Here is a 20,555-nt window from a genome sequence, read left to right as displayed (position 1 = left end):
GAGGGTAGAAATTATAAAATAAAAACTGTATTTTGCTCTGCAATCACTATGCCATGATGTGATCAGTTTAACATGCTCAAACAGGTGAAAGGTCCTCTTGAAAGGAGTGATTAACAAATCTTTCTACCACTTAGCTTGTATCAAAAAACTGGAAAAAACCTCCATGGACAGAGCTGCCTTTGTCCTATAACATTTACATTTTGTTAACATATCAGATTTTAAGAGAATCTCTTCAAAATGCTCTCCAGGGGGATTAGAACAGCAAACTTAACTTACAAAATTAATGTAACCCTCTCAAAAACATATTAATGCATTGCTGTCCACCCATGGCAGTATGGCATTTACGGTATCTAGTAGGAGTTCCCTTAACTCCTTAATTATTGCAAATAAGAAACATATCTCATGTAAAATTTGTAGCGAGCGCATTTTTCTTTCTACATCACTGTGGGGATATTTGGGGGCTTACTAACACACCTTCTTGCTAAAAGAATATGAGGAACCAGAAAAAATCCAGCTGGGTCTCTGTAATAGCTGATAAAACCAGATGCTTTATTCCAATCCAGGTAAAATATGTAACAGACATTTAACACATGAACATATATCAGCAGTCTCCTCAGACTACGCGTTTCAGTGTAAGAATGCCTTCTTCCAGGTCTTTCTTTATATATTATAATGGTTTGTATAGTTAATCTATCCATGAATCATGTATATATTTTTACTATCCGATATAGGTTAAAGTTTGGCAGCTTCTTGATATTAAGAGACCTGGAAGAAGGTGTTCTTACGCCGAAACATGTAGTCTGAGGAGACTGCCGATATATGAATAAAGCAACTGGTTTTATCAGCTATTATGGAGACCAAGCTAGATTTTTTCTGGTTCCTCACATTCATCTAGTTTGTCCGGTTGGCTGCTGCCTTATCCATGTCGGGTAGTGTTGAGCGAGTAGTTGACTATTCGTACCCGCTATGTTGTTAGCGAGTACTGTCCGCTACACGAATATTCGTTATGAGTAACGGGCACAATGTAAGTCAGTTGGAAATACTCGCTAAGTAGCGAGTAACCTGAAAGCCGTACTATTCGCTACTCGCACAAAAAATACGGCTTTCGGATTACTCGCTACTTTGCAAGTATTTCCCATTGACTTACATTGCGCCCGCTACTCATAAAGAATATGCGAGTAGCAGACAGTGCTCGCTAACAGCATAGCGAATACGAATAGTCAACCACTCGCTCAACACTAATGTTGGGCTCCGAAGCTTCAAGTTAAGAGGAAATTACAGACTACCTCCGGTGTGGTGTGCTGTTCTATTTTACTATGGTGTACTATCTATGGTGTGCTATACTATTTTTTTTTTCTTTCTGCCCTAGAAGAGATCACTTATCAACATGTTTAAAGTAGCAAAGTCGTTAATATTACTGTTTTGATTAGAGTAGCAAAGTCGTTAATATTACTGTTTTGGAAAACCCAAGACCCTCCCTCTCTCAAACAATGGGATTAATTCAAATGGGCTTTTAGTGTAAAATTGAACTTGCTTCATAGGCATTTTTTTTACCTTGGGTGGCTTTCCAATACAGCACAAATTTTAGTTCTCCTACTCGCTCCCCATTAGGCCAGGTTCAGGTGGTTGTTGTTAAAGGGAACCTGTCAGAACCCATATGCGTTCTAACATATAAGCAGGGTATTGTGTGGCCTAGAAACACCTTCCTACCCATCCCTGTGTTGTAATATTGTGTAATATGAATGTATAAAAAACGTTTTATTACTTACATGTTCCCCATGTAAATGATCAGAGGCTCTAGTCCCCTGGGTGTCGCATCGCCCTGTGGGCGTGAAACTATGGATTTACATGGGCGACGTCACCGTTACCACCTAGAAATCCCGCTCGTGTGCGCTTCTCTTTCGCACAGCCTTCTTAGCCGGGTGCACCTTACAAATATGTCCTCTCCGTTTGGTCTTTGGTTCCGCAGTATACTTGAGCCAGGTTAGAGGTTCTGGTCATGCGCTGTGTCGGGTGTTTGCTTGATGGCTTTAGACACGCTCTGTGAATGACCGGAGCCTCTAACCTGGCTCAAGTACACTGCGGAACCAAAGACCAAACGTAGAGGACATATTTGTAAGGTGCACTCGGCTAAGAAGGCTGCGCGAATGAGAAGCGCACACGCGCTGGATTTCTAGGCGGTAACGGTGACGTCGCTCAAGTAAATCCATAGTATCACGCTCGCAGGGCGATGCGACGCCCAGGGGACTAGAGCCTCTGATCATTTACATAGGGAACATGTAAGTAATAAAACTTGTTTTTATACATTCATATTACACAATATTACAACACAGGGATGTGTAGGAAGGGGTTTATAGGCCACACATCACCCTGCTTGTAGGTTAGAACGCATATGGGACCTGACAGGTTTCCTTTAAAATCGAGCTTGTAGCAATTCTGCTCATAAATGTCTCCATGTGCCTTTCATTCTTTACAAAAATGTGAATTTCCAATGGTCTGTGTGAAAAATTACTCTTGTAAACTTAGTAAACTTGCACATTGGTTAAGCTTGGCCAGGGTGCAGTCCATGTGTTGTCCATGGTCCGCACCATTACCAACAATAAGTTTATCTTAACTACTTCATTTAACAATATCTAGACTTGCAATCCCTTGACCCGATTCACTGTTCCATGAACTCAATCTCCTCCATTCAACTTCCTAGCTAGCCATCAAGACATGTCTACTAGTCTGTCCATCTTTCCTACCCCTACATACAAGTGGGGACTTTATTAATCCCTGTATGCCATTTTTGTGGCATCATTTATTTTTTTTCTAAATTGTCTGACTTTAATTACCACCCCACACAAAAAATATCGTTTCAATGCATATGCCTCCCCCTGCAGAAAACTCATCTGAAAAAAAATGTTTTTCAAATGTTTTTGTTGACAGAAAGTTGCTCTCAGAACTCAATGATGCAAAATGTGCAAACAATTACAGTGCCTCTTTTAACCTAGGTTTCATAAATGTCCCCCACAATGCTGCTATAGTAATATGCAGTGGATTAGTCCATAACCACTATGTATGATGGATGTGAACCTACTCTATGGAGTGAAGGGATACATTTCAGATTGTTTTTATAAAGGCAGTATCGCTCCTTGACAGAAATTCTAATAAACATGGATAACTTATCGGTTTGCTATTTCCCACCTGTGTTCTTTTTCTTCCATTCTTTTCCTAGAATCCATTCTTTTGGTACAAATTGACTTGGCGTTTATTTCTGCTTCTTTCTGAAGAGGTAACATCATACATTTTTCTGTCCTTGTTTTCTACCTCCATTCCTCCCTTTTTCTGTGTCTCATATCTGAAGTGGCAGTCTAGAGCAAGGGTAGACTTAGGGGTACTTTGCACACTACGACATCGCAAGCCGATGCTGCGATGTCGAGTGCGATAGTCCCGCCTCCATCGCAGCAGCGATATCTTGTGATTCCTGGCGTAGCGAACATTATCGCTACGGCAGCTTCACATGCACTCACCTGCCCTGCGACGTCGCTCTAGCCGGCAACCTGCCTCCTTCCTAAGGGAGCGGGTCGTGCGGTGTCACAGCGACGTCACACGGCAGGCGGCCAATAGAAGCGGAGGGGCGGAGATGAGCGGGACGTAAACATCACGCCCACCTCCATCCTTCCGCATAGCCGGCGTGAGCCTCGGTGACGTAGGTAAGCTGATGTTCCTCGCTCCTGCGGCTTCTCACACAGCGATGTTTGCTGCCGCAGGAACGAGGAACAACATCGTACCGTCGCTGCAGCGGCATTATGAAAATGTCGGACACTACACCGATGATACGATTACGACGCTTTTGCGCTCGTTAATCGTATCATAAAGGATTTACACACTACGATATCGACAGCGACGCCGGAAGTGCGTCACTTTCAATTTGACCCCACCGACATCGCACCTGCAATATCGTAGTGTGCAAAGTACCCCTTAGATATCAATATTTAAACAAAATGGAAATAAGGTTTAAAGTGAATTTGGAATGATAAAATTCCATTAAACAAGTATATAAATAGTAAATATATGGTCTAATCTCTGTTTCACCATCTTGCCTATAGTTAAGCATTAACCAGATTAATGAGGTTGTCCTATCCGGGACATTGATCGCTTATTGATAGAATATCCCATTAGTATCCAATAGATGAGCGTACCACCAATATATTATATAAAGCTGTATGTGTGTGTCTGTGTATATGTATGTATGTCCACTATTTACATCATATAGGGAACATCATAGACTATGTTTTGACAGGAAATTGTAACCCTGCGCTTTAGTTATTCGCCAAAAAAACCTGCTTACATTTAAGTCAATGGAGCTGAGAGCTACAGCTCACTAATAGCAGCTGTGATTGGTTGCTATAGGCAACAAAGGACACTCTTACTATAAGACAGCTTATGTGTGAGGTAATATGATATCGGTAAAGACACAGAGACCGAGACACACACAGAGACCAAGACATACACAGAGACACACACAGGGACAGAGACACACACAGAGACACAGACAGACACACAGAATCATAGAGATACAGAGACACAAAGAGACACACAAACAGAGACACACAGAGACACACAGAGACACACAGACATGCAGAGACACGCACACAGAGACAGAGAGAGGCACACAGAGACAGAGACACACAGAGAGGCACACAGAGACAGAGGCACACAGAGACACAGAGAGAGAAACACACAGAAAGACAGAGAGACACACACAGACGCACACAGAGAGACACAGAGACGCACACATAGAGACACAGAAATACACAGAGACACAGACACACAGAGACAGACAGAGACACACAAAGAAAAAAAACACACTTACGCACAGAGATCCACACATAGACAGAGACACACAGACAGAGACACATAGAGACACATATAGACACAGACAGAGACATACACATACAGAGACAAACACACATAGAGACACAGAAACAGAGACACACAGACACACACATAGAGTGAAATAGAGGCAGACAGACAGGGAGACAGACAGACACAGAGACATTTAGTTACTCTCCTGGGCAACACCAGGTACGACAGCTAGTATGCTATTGATGTCACAGGTGAAAACAACCCCTTTAAGCTGGAATGAGGAAGCTAAAATTACACATGCATGTGTTTTATGTTAATAAAATAATATATATTTTTATGTATTTCTTAGATCACATCAATTCTACCATTTGGACCAAAGTCATCTCCAGAGGAAAATACACATATGCTATCTATTAATCAGGATAAACTGCAATTAGGTATAGATCATTCCATATTTCTACCATTGGGAAGGCATTGTGAAATAATATTTGACTATACACATGGTATGAATGTCACCTGACCACTCCAGTTTCAACCTGGGAAGAGTCAATGGGGACCTTCTTATTGTCTCTTGGTAGAACATGTGGAGGAAAAGATAGATCACTTATGTTGGAGTTCAATATGTCCAATTCTTTGTCCACATAAAATAAGCTGCTGAGATTTGTCTCCCACTCCACTATACCTAAAAGATTCCCCCTCTGCAGCTCCTGGGCTGCATTCTAGCAATGTTCCTGTTGTTTATGTGCCCCCTTTCTGGCCAAAATAAAGACTTTTGTAAAGTGGTACCTTTTTGTATTCAGATCTTGATAATGGTACACGGGGGCGGGCTCTCTGGTGGCCGTTAGTCTGCCTCCCTGTCGCTTTAGGCCGTCCCCTATCGTGCAATTTCAAAGAGGTGACGTAAGGTAAGCTGGCCAGCGCTTGCGCAGAACGGTGGAGGCGGCGGTGAAAGCGAGCATGAGATTATGGGCGGGTACTTGCTGATGAAAGTCACAACGCCGCCCATAATCTCGCGCATGTGCAGCACGTCACCAGCGGTCACACTGTGCACATTGCACAGTCCCGCGAGAGTGGCACGGCGTATACGCGAGATTATGGGCGGCCATAATCTCGCGCATTCACCGTGCCACTCTCGCAGGACTGCAATGTGCAGTGACCGCTGGTAATGTGTTGCGCATGCGCGCACAAAAAGGTACCACTTTACAAAGTCTTTATTTTGGTCAGAAAGGGGGCACATAAACAACAGGAACATTGCTAGAATGCAGCCCAGGAGCTGCAGAGGGGGAATCTTTTAGGTATAGTGCAAAATTTCTGATGACAGGTTCCCTTTAAGAAAAATGTAATGTAGAAGTTATATGAATATCAGCCTTGAACTGCATGGCAAGGGGGGTGTCTGAAGACATTGATTCTTCCCAGTACATTGACACACCTCAGTGCACTTCCAATCTGATTTACATATGGCTTTTACAATAGATTTCTCATTTTTATTACGGAACAAGTGCCTGTACATTACTTCTATATGTAAAAATGTACTCACAGGTTTCATTTGGGTATACAGTATGTTCACCTTAAAGAGATTCTCCAATACCTAAACATTGATGGCCTATCCTTAGGATGAGTCATGAGCTGTTCCTGGTGCTGGCAGCATAGCAGGCGGCCAGAAATGCTCAGTTCTGGAGCTGTCTCGTCTTCTGATACCGGTTGCTGCGGGGTAAGGCTGCTTACACACATCCGGTTTTTGCCGTCAGGCACAACCTGGTGAATACTGGATAAAACTGATCCAGCGCCGGATGCGTTTTTATCCTCATTGAATTGTATTAGCACTGAATTGTGCCTGACGCCCTTGCGTTTCATCCGGCGTGTCCGGCTGCTGGAAAGGACGCACAAGGTAATGTTTTTTGTCACTGGAAAAAAACTGCCCTGCACCGGATCTGGCGACATGCGGCGTGTTGTAAAATGAAAGCCTATGGGCGCCAAATCCGTTGTAATGAGGCAAAAAACGCATTCCACCGACAGATCAGTTTTTTTTAACTAAGCATGCACAGATGTGTAAATTCCTTTCTGGTTAGAAAATATCTCTCTCTCTCTGTCTGTCGGTCTCTCTCTGTCTGTCGGTCTCTCTCTGTCTGTCGGTCTCTCTCTGTCTGTCGGTCTCTCTCTGTCTGTCGGTCTCTCTCTGTCTGTCGGTCTCTCTCTGTCTGTCGGTCTCTCTCTGTCTGTCGGTCCCTCTCTGTCTGTCGGTCCCTCTCTGTCTGTCGGTCCCTCTCTGTCTGTCGGTCTCTCTCTGTCTGTCGGTCTCTTTCTGTCTGTCGGTCAGTCCCTCTCTCTCTGTCTGTCGGTCTCTCTCTCATCCCCTCTCTAATATTCACCGATCACCGGCGCGGCTTGGCGCTGCACAGCTGTTACGAAGCTCCCGCGACTTCTCCTGCTTTGAAAATGCCATCCACTCATTATTCCATTTCGTATTCGCTGCATCCCCCGCCCACCAGCGCCTATGATTTGTGGCAGTCAGACAAGCCCCCACGCTGAGTGACAGTTATCTCACTGCAACCAATCACAGCTGCTGGTGGGCGGGTCTAAATCTTGCTGTTGAAGAAATAAATAATTAAATAAAACCGGCGTGCGGTCCCCCCCCCAAATTTGATTCCAGCCAAGGTAAAACCACACGGCGAAAGGCTGGTATTCTCAGGATGGGGAGCCCCACATTATGGGGAGCTCCCCAGCCTAAAAATATCAGCCAACAGCTGCCCAGAGTTGCCGCATACATTAGATGCGACAGTCCCAGGACTGTACCCGGCTCATCCCGAATTGCCCTGGTGTGGTGGCAATCGGGGTAATAAGGAGTTAATGGCAGCCCATAGCTGCCACTAAGTCCTAGGTTAATTATGGCAGGCATCTATGAGACACCTTCCATGATTAATATGTAGTGAGAGTAAATAAACACAAACACCGAAAAATTCTTTAATTGAAATAAAAAACAAAATAACACCCTCTTTCACCACTTTATTAGAATTCCCAAATACCCCTCCATTTCCGACGTAATCCACAGGAGGTCCCACAACGCTTTTAGCTCTGCTACATCAGAAACTGAGAGGAGCAGCCATAGAGCACTGCCACTCGCTGTGAACTCCATGGAGCAACTGAAGTGAGTCGTGCTTGTCAGCGGTGATACTCAGGATACACGCAGCCACTGCTGAATTCTCGGTACAAATTGCTACAACGGATCTGTTTTTTTTAGTGGATCAGTCCATCTGTTTTACCACAATCTGTGCCGGATCCATTGCATCAGGCACACACCAGATTGTGCCTGACGTCAAAAACTGGATGTGGCAAGGCGGTCTAATACACATCCGCCTCCCATTCAAATCCATAGGAGGCAGATGTTTAGTACTCGTCCGCCGCCACTATCAGAAGACGGAGCAGCTTCAGAACTAAGCAATTGTGGCCACCTGCTACTGCTGCCAGCACCGAGAATAACTGATCAGTGTGGGTTCTGCATATCGGACATTGATGACCCATCTTAAGGATAGGCCATCAATGTTAAAGTAGTGGACAACCTCTTTAAGAGCTTTGCCATTCTTTTAAATATAGAATATGATCTTAGTCTGTAAATTGATTGAATTGTTGGGTTTTGTTTTTTCGTAGACTTAGCATTATATTATCTGTTACTTTAAATATTCACTCCAATCTTAAGGGTATATACAGATGCAACTGATGTGCTGTAGAAATTTCTACAACGGTTCCATTCAACCAAATGGTGTGGTTCTACAACAGTTCCATTCAACCAAATGGTGTGGTTTTAGCAACAAGCAACAAGCAATTCTGCACACTTTGTGCAGAATTATTAGGCAAGTTGTATTGTAGAGGATTTTTTTTATTATTGATCAACAACTATGTTCTCAATCAACCCAAAAGACTAATAAATATCAAAGCTTAATAGTTTTGGAAGTTGGAGTGGTTTTTTTTAGATTTGGCTATCTTAGGAGGATATCTGTTTCTGCAGGTAACTATTACTGTGCAGAATTATTAGGCAACTTAATAAAAACCAAATATATTCCCATCTCACTTGTTTATTTTCCCCAGGTAAACCAATATAACTTCACAAAATTTAGAAATAAACATTTCTGACATGCAAAAACAAAACCCAAAAAGTTAGTGACCAATATAGCCACTTTTCTTTATGATGACACTCAACAGCCTACCATCCATAGATTCTGTCAGTTGCTTGATCTGTTTACGATCAACATTGCGTGCAGCAGCCACCACAGCCTCCCAGATACTGTTCCGAGAGGTGTACTGTTTTCCCTCCCTGTAGATCTTACATTTTATGAGGGACCACAGGTTCTCTATGGGGTTCAGATCAGGTGAACAAGGGGGCCATGTCATTATTTTTTCATCTTTTAGACCTTTACTGGCAAGCTGTGGAGTAGTTGAATGCATTGTCTTGCATGAAAATCATGTTTTTCTTGAACATTACCGACTTTTTCCTGTACCACTGCTTGAAGAGGTTGTCTTCCAGAGACTGGCAGTAGGTCTGGGAGTTGAGCTTCACTCCATCTTCAACCTGAAAAGGTCCCACAAGTTCATGTTTGATTATACCAGCCCATACCAGCACCCCACCTCCACCTTGCTGGTGTCTGAGTTGGAGTTGAGCTCTCTGCCCTTTACTGATCCAGCCTCTGGCTCATCCATCTGGCCCATCAAGAGTCACTCTTTCATTTCATCAGTCCATAAAACCTTTGAAAAATCAGTCTTAAGATATTTCTTGGCCCAGTCTTGATGTTTTATCTTATGTTTCTTGTTCAAAGGTGGTTGTTTTTCAGCCTTCCTTACCTTGGCCATGTCCCGGAGTATGGAACACCTTGTGCTTTTTGATACTCCAGTAACGTTACAGCACTGAAATATGGCTAAACTGGTGGCAAATAGCATCTTGGCAGCTTCATGCTTGATTTTCCTCAATTCATGGGCAGTTATTTTGCGCATTTTTTTGCCCAACACGCTTCTTGCGACTCCTTTGGCTATTTGCCATGAAACGCTTGATTGTTCAGTGATCACGCTTCAAAAGGTTGGCAATTTCAAGGCTGCTGCATCTCTCTGCAAGACATCTCACAATTTTGGACTTTTCAGAGCCCGTCAAATCTCTCTTCTGACCCATTTTGCCAAAGGAAAGGAAGTTGCCTAATAATTAAGCACACCTTATATAGGGTGTTGATATCATTACACCACACCCCTCCTCATTACAGAGATGCACATCACCTGATTAACTTAATTGGTAGTTGGCTCTCAAGCCTATACAGCTTGGAGTAGGACAACATGTATAAAAATTATCATGTGATCAAAATACTAATTTGCCTAATAATTCTGCACACAGTATAGATTTCTGCTAGATCTATTCACCTTATCGAGTGCACTAATATAGTGCTGGGTAACTCACCTGATATAATGCTAGGAGCGTTATCAATAAGCTGTAAGCCAGACACTGCATCACACGTACCTGTGTGACTAGCACCCTATGCAAACCTATCTGTGTGCATGTCTAATACTAGGTAACCACCTTCTCCATGAATGGACGGCTTGTCAGTGGTTGTGTCATCAGTATTTTGCACCTGAGCTACCCTCATCTTTATCATGGGGGTTTCCTTCAACCTGCAATGCACTGGTATTGTGGCATTGGTAAGGAAGGATGCTATCTTTTTCTGTAATGTTTTCAGAAATGTTCATGCCAGATTTCTCTGCAAATCTATGACATATCCATAATGCAATTCCCATGTTTTACCTGTGGATTTTTCAGTAGTCTTGGATGCAGATTTCACCTTCATTTTTTTTTACTCCTCATTACATAGTTTAAAATCCACTTTAGGATTATTTAACCCCTTAAACAATAATGTACATTTTCATCATAGGCCACTGAGGATTGTACACGTGCCTCTCAATAAATTAGAATATTCTCAAAAAATTAATTTATTTCAGTAATTCAATACAAAAAGAGAAACCCATATATTATATAAAGTCATTACAGGCAGAGTGATCGGTTACAATTGTTTATTTCTGTTGATGTTGTGGATTATAGCTTACAGCCAATGAAAACCCAAAAGTCATTATCTCAGATAATTATAAAATTATATAAGACCAACTGAAGAAATTATTTTAAACTCAGAAATGTTGGCCTACTGAAAAGTATGTACAGTAAATGCACTCTATGCTTGGTCAGGGCTCCTTTTGCATGAATTACTGCATCGATGCGGTGTGGCATGGAGGTGATCAGTCTGTGGTACTGCTGAGGTGTTATGGAAGCCCAGGTTGTTTTGATAGCAGCTTTCAGCTTGTCTGCATTGTTGGGTCTGGTGTCTCCCATCTTCCTTTTGACAATACCCTATAGATTTTCCATGTGGTTTAGATCAGGTGAGTTTGCTGGCCAATCAAGCACAGTGATACTATGGTTATAGAACCAATTATTGGTACTTTTTGCAGTGTGGACAGGTGCCACGTCATGCCGGAAAATGAAATGTCCATCTCCAAAAAGCTTGTTGGCAGAAGGATGCATAAGGTGCTTTAAACTTTCTTGGTAGATAACTGTACTGACTTTGGTCTTGAAAAAACACAGTGGACCTACACCAGCAGATGACATGGCTCCCCAAACTATCATTGATCGTGCAAACTTCCCACTAGAGCTCAAGCAGCTTGGATTGTGGCCTCTTCACTCTTCCTCCAGACTCTGGCACCTTGATGTCCAAATTAAATGCAAAATTTACTTTCCTCTGAAAACAAAACTTTGGACCACTGAGCAATAGTCCAGTTCTTCTTCTCTTCAGACCACTTAAGATGCTTGTGCTCATGAGTAGCTTGACACAAGGAATGCGAAAGTTGTAGCCCATGTCCTGGATACATCTGTGTGTGGTGGCTCTTGAAGCACTCACTCCAGCCGCAGTCCACTTCTTGTGAATCTCCCTCAAATTTTTGAATGGCCTTTTCCTAACAATCCTATTAAGGCTGCTTCCCAGTTGCTTGTGCAACTTTTTTCTACCACACTTTTTCCTTCCACTCAACTTCCATTAATATGCTTGGATACAGCACTCTGTGAACAGCCAGCTTCTTTACCAATGACCTTTTATGGCTTACCCTCCTTGTGGAGTGTGTCAGTGACTGCCTTCTGGACATTTGTCAAGTCAGCAGTCTTCCCCATGATTGTGTAGCCTACTGAACCAGACTAAGGGAGATAACTTTTCTGAGATAACTTTTGGGCTTTTATTGGTTGTAAGCTATAATCATCAACATTAACAGAAATAAACACTTGAAATAGGTCACTCTGTGTGTAATGACTATATAATATATGCGTTTCCATTTTTGTATTGAATTACTGAAATAAATTAACTTTTTGAGGATATTCTAATTTCTTGAGATGTACTTGTATGAAGTGGGCTGTGGGGCAATGCTACATAGCCAGAATTTGCCTGTACCTACAGTGACCAGAGCTTGCTCCAATCACTCTTGCTTAACCTATTAAATGCCCCTGTCAATCTCTAACAGCAGCATTTAAATTACATAAGTGACAGTGCGTCCCTGCTTCTTTTGGCTACCTGTCAGTCAATCCGCCCCAATAACTGCCATGTTAGTGCTCCTATCAAGTACAGCCAGAAGCTAAGCTCCATAGGAAAACTGAGGTACTACAGAATATATTATAAGCGATCAAACAAGCCCAAGTTCAAGTCTTCTAAGGAAAATAAAAAAATAAAAAAATGTTTAAAAAAAAAAAAAAACAAATAGAAAAATTTGAATCACCCACCTTTTCCTCATTAAAAAAAATAATTAAAAAACATTTTTGGCATCATCGTGTCTAGACTTGATGGATTGATTTGTGGGACTCCAATCCATTGGCCAGAACCCTAGTCTCTGGCCGCTGGATTGGATCTCCGAAAATCCCATATCTTTTGGGATCCCCAGCATGACTTTTGAACCTGCATGACGTCCTCATTGCAGAATGATGCCCCGATGATGTCACACCAGTCCGGATAATCAAGAGCCATACTGGGAATTCCAAAAGGTAAGAGATTCGCAGAGCTCCTGTCCAACTGCCATAGACTACTGAGCTAGCTGATGTACCGGAGTCCTACAAATCAATTCACCCACCTCTACCATGTACTAAAATATCAGAGTTTCATCAGCTTTTCTCAGATGAAAAAAAAATGTAGGCTAGCAGTCATTATTTTCTTGAGCTAGAGGCAGCTGAGCTGTTTTTTTAGAGTGGATGCCGAGTTCAGAAGGCAGGAAGATGGAAGAAGTGTCTGAGAAATGGAGAAAGATCTAAATTGCTTTGATAACTTAGATTACAAAGTATATTATATTTACCTGTATAATTGATTTATGCAGTTTGTTGAAAGTGTAGCAGTTTCCCTTAAAGTATTACTGTCCACCACTTATGTACCACTTTAAGCTCTGCTAGCATTGAGTTGCTGGTAGCAGTTAACTCTACAGAGTTAGGCTATGGCTATGTGCGCACTTTGCAGTTCAATTCCGCAGCGTGTAAAGTCACTGCGATTGCGTCTCAGAACGCAGCCGAAAAAGCTGCGTTCTGAGACGCATTCGGCAGAACGCAAAGTGCGGACATTCCTGGAGAGAATTCATGCGTACTGGATGCTTGCTCTGCCATAGATAGAGTGGGAAAAGCATCCAGAACGCACATTTTTCTCAGCACACACCTGCTTGGCTCTGCAGCATCCCCGTAGACTTGCAGCAGAGCCGAGTGGGACCTCACTGTCACTGTCATGGCTGGCTGCGGGACAGTGCTGCGCGATCAGAATGAACTCTGATGAACTTCACACGACTTCATTGTGATCGTGTGGCTTTGTGCCTGAGCCGTGGCTTGATTTGCGGTCACACGTGAAGGACTCACCTGTGATCGCAAATCCCCTGAGTGACTGCAGTGAGCCGCGCCATCAGCTGTGCTTTCACTCAGGTTACTCGCGGCCACAGCTGCAGTCCTCCACCTGAGAGCGGTGGCTGCGAGTAACCTCAGTGACAGCACAGCTGATCGGGCGACTCACTTCAGTTGCTGCATGGAGCTTACAGGAGCGGCGGTGTTCTAGTGCCGCTCCTGTCAGCTTCCGATGTAGCAGAGCTGGGACCTTGCGTGGATTACGTCGGACCTGGAGGTGTTTTTGAGGGATTAATAAAGTGGTGAAAGAGGCTGTTTTTTTGTCTTTCATTTCAAATAAATGATTTTTTGGATGTGTGTGTTTATTTACATTAACTTTCAGGTTCATCATGGAAGGTATCTCGGGGAGATGCCTGCCATGATTAACCTAGGACCTTAGTGGCATCTATGGGCTGCTACCACTAACTCCTTATTACCCCATTTGCCACCGCACCAAGGCAATTCGGGATGAGCTGGTAAAGTCTCGGGACTGTCGCATCTAATGGATGCGGCAATTCCAGGCGGCCGCTGGCTGATATTGTTAGGCTGGGGAGCTCCCCATAACGTGGAGCTCCCCATCCTGAAATTACCAGCCTTCAGCCATGTGGCTTTACCCTGGCTGGTATCCAAATGGTTGGGGCCGCACGTTGTTTTTTTTTTTCATTTATTTATTTTTTTTTAACTGCTTGATATAGACACACCCACCGGCAGCTGTGATTGGTTGCAGTGAGACAGCTGTCACTCAGCGTGGGGGCGTGTCTGACTGCAACCAATCATAGGCGCCGGTGGGCGGGGGAAGCAGGGAATTCGTAATGGATTAATGAGCGGCCGGCATTTTCAAAAGAGAAGAAGCCACCACAGTGTGAACGCCGTGTAGCACAGCGCCGGTGATCGCGGATCGGTAAGTATGAGAGAGGGGGTGGGAGGGAGAGACCGACATGGACAAAGAGAGAGATAGAGTCATAGAGTGAGAGAGATAGACCAACAGAGTGAGAGATACCGACCGACAGAGAGAGAAAGACGAAAGACCTGCCTTTGTTATGTTAAATAACAACATGTGGATCGCAATAATAATGCAATGCAAGCGCACTGCTTAACATTTTGGCAGCGATTTGATTTCAATGGGTGTAGAACGCAGCCAAAATGACAAAAACAATTGACATGCTGCTTCTTTGAACGCATGGTTTTTGACCAAAATTATGCAAATTAAACGCAGCGTTTGGAAACGCAAAGTGTGGACAAGAAATTCACATTTTCCATAGACTTTGCTGGAAAATCAAAACGCATGCCTTTTGGCATGAAAACGCTGCAGTTCAAAACGGACCTAAAAAGCAGCTGAAAAGCAGGTAGAAACGCAAAGTGCGCACATAGCCTAAGTGTGCAGGCTGAGTATTTGGTGCAGACATTTTCAGCCTCAAATCTGCACCTAAGGGCTAAAAACCGCAGGCAAAAGCATACCAACAATTGACATTCTCCAGATTACCAAATCTGCAAGGAAAAATATAAGGGGTAACACATTTTTTTAAACACAGGTGGGGGGAATCCAAACAGTCTTTTAAAAACATTAAAAACATGAATGGCGGTTATCCCCTACATTAGGGCATGGTACAGAAATTAGATTGTCAATACATAAAGTAAATGGACAGCACGTATTCAATGGTGCAACAATAACACCTAAGTAGTATTTAGACAGGCCACAAAGAAAACAGTGATGGTACTTTAACAGGCAGGATAATTATAGTGTTCCATATTTAACACCTGACCCCGGAGTGCATCTGTATAGGAAATGCGGATATAACAAAATTATTTGTGCAAAGGCACTATGTAAATACCAATTAGTATGCTGCCAGAACACTCCCTGGTCATGTTGCCGGAAAAGCACACTACAATGTATATTTGCAGCCGTAAATGAATATTGAGCCCCAATCAGAGCCTGCACACATGAAAAAAGTGCCGAGAAAACCCATTACCAGTCCAACCAAATGAGGGGGAAAGGTCCGCCAGTAACTGCAGCCTCTGGAAGACCTACGTACGTTTCGATATTAAATATATTGAATCTTCATCAGGGAGGAGGCATGAGGTGCCAGCTCTCCCCTGTCACTGGCTTTTAAATGTGCCATAATGATTGCCGCGGACCCGGAAGTCTCGCCCGCGGCAATCACACCTGGCGCCGGACGAAAACGCGCGAGATGACGGCCATCACGTCAACCTCGCGCATGCGCGGGAGCGGGGACGCGTCACCAAGGCTCCCGCGCATGCGCGCGACGTATAGATGGCCCCAGCTACGCGCGCACGAGCGGCACCAGATGCGATCGCACCAAGACAACCGGATACCGCGGCAAGTATAAACAAATCTCACTATAATATAGAACAACAAGATAACATTAATGAATTTGAAAAAGGTGAAACCAAAATCGTGTAAAGGGGTCCATCTTTGGTTGTTCATATGATTTAGGAGAAATGATGAGTCTCAAGCGGCAGGCATGTAATCATTTTCTAGGTCCTATTAAAAAAGGACATGCATAAATCAATAAATAAGCCAGAACAGTAGGGATTACATGCCTGCCGCTTGAGACTCATCATTTCTCCTAAATCACATGAACAACCAAAGATGGACCCCTTTACACGATTTTGGTTTCACCTTTTTCAAATTCATTAATGTTATCTTGTTGTTCTATATTATAGTGAGATTTGTTTATACTTGCCGCGGTATCCGGTTGTCTTGGTGCGATCGCATCTGGTGCCGCTCGTGCGCGCGTAGCTGGGGCCATCTATACGTCGCGCGCATGCGCGGGAGCCTTGGTGACGCGTCCCCGCTCCCGCGCATGCGCGAAGTTGACGTGATGGCCGTCATCTCGCGCGTTTTCGTCCGGCGCCAGGTGTGATTGCCGCGGGCGAGACTTCCGGGTCCGCGGCAATCATTATGGCACATTTAAAAGCCAGTGACAGGGGAGAGCTGGCACCTCATGCCTCCTCCCTGATGAAGATTCAATATATTTAATATCGAAACGTACGTAGGTCTTCCAGAGGCTGCAGTTACTGGCGGACCTTTCCCCCTCATTTGGTTGGACTGGTAATGGTTTTTCTCGGCACTTTTTTCATGTGTGCAGGCTCTGATTGGGGCTCAATATTCATTTACGGCTGCAAATATACATTGTAGTGTGCTTTTCCGGCAACATGACCAGGGAGTGTTCTGGCAGCATACCAATTGGTATTTACATAGTGCCTTTGCACAAATAATTTTGTTATATCCGCATTTCCTATACAGATGCACTCCGGGGTCAGGTGTTAAATATGGAACACTATAATTATCCTGCCTGTTAAAGTACCATCACTGTTTTCTTTGTGGCCTGTCTAAATACTACTTAGGTGTTATTGTTGCACCATTGAATACGTGCTGTCCATTTACTTTATGTATTGACAATCTAATTTCTGTACCATGCCCTAATGTAGGGGATAACCGCCATTCATGTTTTTAATGTTTTTAAAAGACTGTTTGGATTCCCCCCACCTGTGTTTAATAAAATTTGTTACCCCTTGCACTATAAAAACTCTTGTTCTCTTTTTCTAAAAAGTTTATGAGTTTGTGCCATTTGGGCTGGGTCCCAGAAAAGTCTGGGCCCACCCCTACTGTTGTGATGGTATTTTGGAGTATTCCTCCCCTAAGGAAAAATATAAACAACGTGCACACAGCACTTCAATATTCTCATTGACTTTTCTGGCATAAAGATAGGCATGCATATTTGTGCCAAATCTGGACCAAATGTGCATAAAAAAATGCATCACATCAAACCCGCACTGTGCACACACATAGAAAAATTCTCAAAAAATGAGTCATTAAGGTGGACACGATATCCGTATAAATGCAACTGAATTTGTGTCTGCACTACTCAAAAATTAATCAAAAACCAAGAGGATTGCGAGTAATTGTGCAAAATACAGAAATTTTATTAAAGATCACACACAACATAACACAATATCACAGAATAAAATCCTAGGATCTTCCTCCTTGAGAAAGCAACAGTACCACCGCGAAATGCGCGTTGGTGGTGATCCTGCATTCTTCTATGGGCAGTTTGTACTGATGTTTTGACTGGACCTGGGATCCCCTTTTTCTGCACCTGCACTTTAGGTAATTACGATTTTTTTGACATCTATAATTTAATCATGGTTATACTGGAGACCTTGTCCAGCCTTGTGCACATGCACTTTAAAAAAATTCTTTGGTGGGCTTTCATGAAAATTTTTTAGTCTTTCCCTCCCCTCTCTACCCCTTAATTCAACCCTTATCCTGGGTCTTGTCTTATGTCCAACCCACTAGTGCTTTGTGGATTGATGAGAGGTGAATGGGAATTTCTTGCCACCTGTTATTTACTGACCTATCATACATCCTGTACTCCCCCTATATCTCTTGGTAGATTTTATTCTGGAATATTGTGTTATGTTGTGTGTGATCTTTAATAAAATTTCTGTATTTTGCATAATTAAGCGGACTTTACACGCTGCGACATCGCTAGTGATGTCGCGAGGGATAGCACCCGCCCATGTTGGTGGCGCGTCACGGGGTGATCGCTGCCGTAGCGAACAATATTGCTACGGCAGCATCACACGCAATTACCTGTTCACCGACGTCGCTGTGGCCGCTGTACAATCTCTCCTTTAAGGGGGAGGTTCGTTTGGCGACACAGCGGCATCACTAAGTGGCCTCCCAATAGAAGCGGAGGGGTTGAGATGAGCGGCCGGAACATCCCGCCCACCTCCTTGCTTCCTCATTGCCGGCAGCCGCAGGTACGATGTTATTCCTCGTTCCTGCAGTGTCACACAAAGCAATGTGTGCTGCCGCAGGAATGACAACCTGCGTTCCAAACGAGGAACGATTTTTTAAAAATGAATGACGTGTACACGACGAACAATTTGACACCTTTTTGTGATCTTTACTGATTGCAAAAAGGTGTCACACACAACGACATCGCTAACGAGGCCAGATGTGCGTCACCAACACCGTGATCCCGACGATATCTCGTTAGCGATATCATTGTGTGTAAATGGGCCTTTACTCACAATCCTCTCGGTTGTTGACTGTGCACACACAAACTTATACAATTGAAACCAGAAGTTTACATCCACTCTCTAAGAAGACACATCTGCATATTTTTCTCACTATCTGACATGAAATCAGAATAAACCTTTCCTGTGTTAGGTCAATTAGGAACTAAAATTACAGTATTTATGCTTGCCAAATCCCAGAATAATGAGAGAGAATGTTTTAAGGCATTTTTATTACTTTCTGCAAAGTCAAACATTTACATATATCTCAATAATATTTAGTATAATTGCCCTTAAACTGTATGCCTTGAGTCAAATGTTTTTCGTATTCTTCCACAAGTGTCTCACAATAGTTGGTAGGAATTTGGGCCCATTCCTCATTACAGAATTGGTGTACCTGAGCAATGTTTGTAGGTCGCATTGCTCGCCTTTTCATCTTTGCCCATACATTTTCCATAGGAATGAGATCAGGGCTTTGCGATGGCCACGTCAAAACATTGACTTTATTATCCTTAAGCCACTTTGTAACCAGTTTGGCAGTATGCTTTTGTATCATTGTTCATTTGGAAGACCCATTTCCGCCCAAGCTTTAAGTTCCTGGCTGATGTCTTGAAATGTTGCTTCAGTATTGCCACAATATCTTCTTTCCTTATGATGCCATCTATTTTGTGAAGTGCACCAGTCCCTCCTACCGCAAGACAACCCCACAGCATGATGCTTCCACCCTCGTGTTTCACAGTTGAGAAGGTGTTCTTAGGCTTCAAAGCTTCCCCCTTTTTCCCCCAAACATAATAGCCAAACAGTTCATTTTTTTTTGTCAGACCACAGTTCATATCTCCAAAACTTAAGGTCTTTGTTCATGTGTGCATTTACAAACATTAATCTAGCTTTTTTTTCTGTTCCTTTGGAGTAATGGCTTCTTTCTGACAGAGTGGCCTTTCAGCCCATGATGATACAGTACTTGTTTCACTGTGGATAATGACACAATCTTATCAGCTTCTACCAGCATTTTCACAAGGTCTTTTGCTTTTCTTCTTGGGTTGATAAGTGTAACGTGGCGCGGGGTGGTAGTCATGGGCGAGGTAATTGTCTGCTGCACCCCGGCACGCTACATAAAAATGGGGGTCCTGGCTGGGTGTGTGGTGCACTACAGGAGCGATACACCTTTGCAGGCCGTATATTGCCGATGGCTTTGGCAGGCCAGGACCAGATGGTACACAGTTCCAGAGAGGAAACCACAACTTCTTTATAAACACAAAGTCATTACTGAACAGACAGCTGATGATAACACTATACACATGAAAGTGGGCACATTGCTTCTCGGACGTTTCATATGCATTCCTGCAGTGTGTTCATTCTCATATGTCCTTACACTTCCACATAGGTCTGAGCAATTCACCACCACCCAGCTCCACCTGACATCACAGTCCTCTAGAGTCTCTCCGTCCTCTCTGCGGCTCCGCGTCATATTCCTCTCCTGTAGAGATTGTGCCAATATGGCCGGACAAGGCTAACCGCCTCCTGTCGCTTCTGGATCTGCCGCCCAGGACTCTCTATTCGACTCACGCACTGTTTCTTCTAGGCCCGTCCCTTCTTAAGCTATAAGCCATTAAGGGCCATACTGCTCAGCGTCTCCCTTACGGATCAGTCTCTTGGTCACTCACTCACTCAGTGAATTCAGACTCGACTCTAGTCACTCTGTATTGTAGATGGCTCTATTCTCTACTCAGAATCTCACTTTCGTGGC

General features: G+C 43.5%; 1 protein-coding gene across 1 annotated transcript in view; it reads left to right on the top strand.

Annotated features, from left to right (window-relative positions):
• LOC142290139 (uncharacterized) overlaps positions 1-20,555 on the top strand; it is a 203,424-nt gene that overhangs the window by 44,023 nt on the left and 138,846 nt on the right. The window contains exons 3-4 of the mRNA XM_075334076.1: positions 3,218-3,274; positions 5,201-5,288. Coding sequence (XP_075190191.1) covers positions 3,218-3,274; positions 5,201-5,288 — 145 coding nt within the window. The remainder of the gene's footprint in view (positions 1-3,217; positions 3,275-5,200; positions 5,289-20,555) is intronic.

The sequence above is a fragment of the Anomaloglossus baeobatrachus genome, chromosome 2 (genome assembly GCF_048569485.1).
Source record: "Anomaloglossus baeobatrachus isolate aAnoBae1 chromosome 2, aAnoBae1.hap1, whole genome shotgun sequence".
NCBI classification, from domain to species: Eukaryota; Metazoa; Chordata; class Amphibia; order Anura; family Aromobatidae; genus Anomaloglossus; species Anomaloglossus baeobatrachus.
This window is presented reverse-complemented; position numbering and strand designations above follow the sequence as displayed.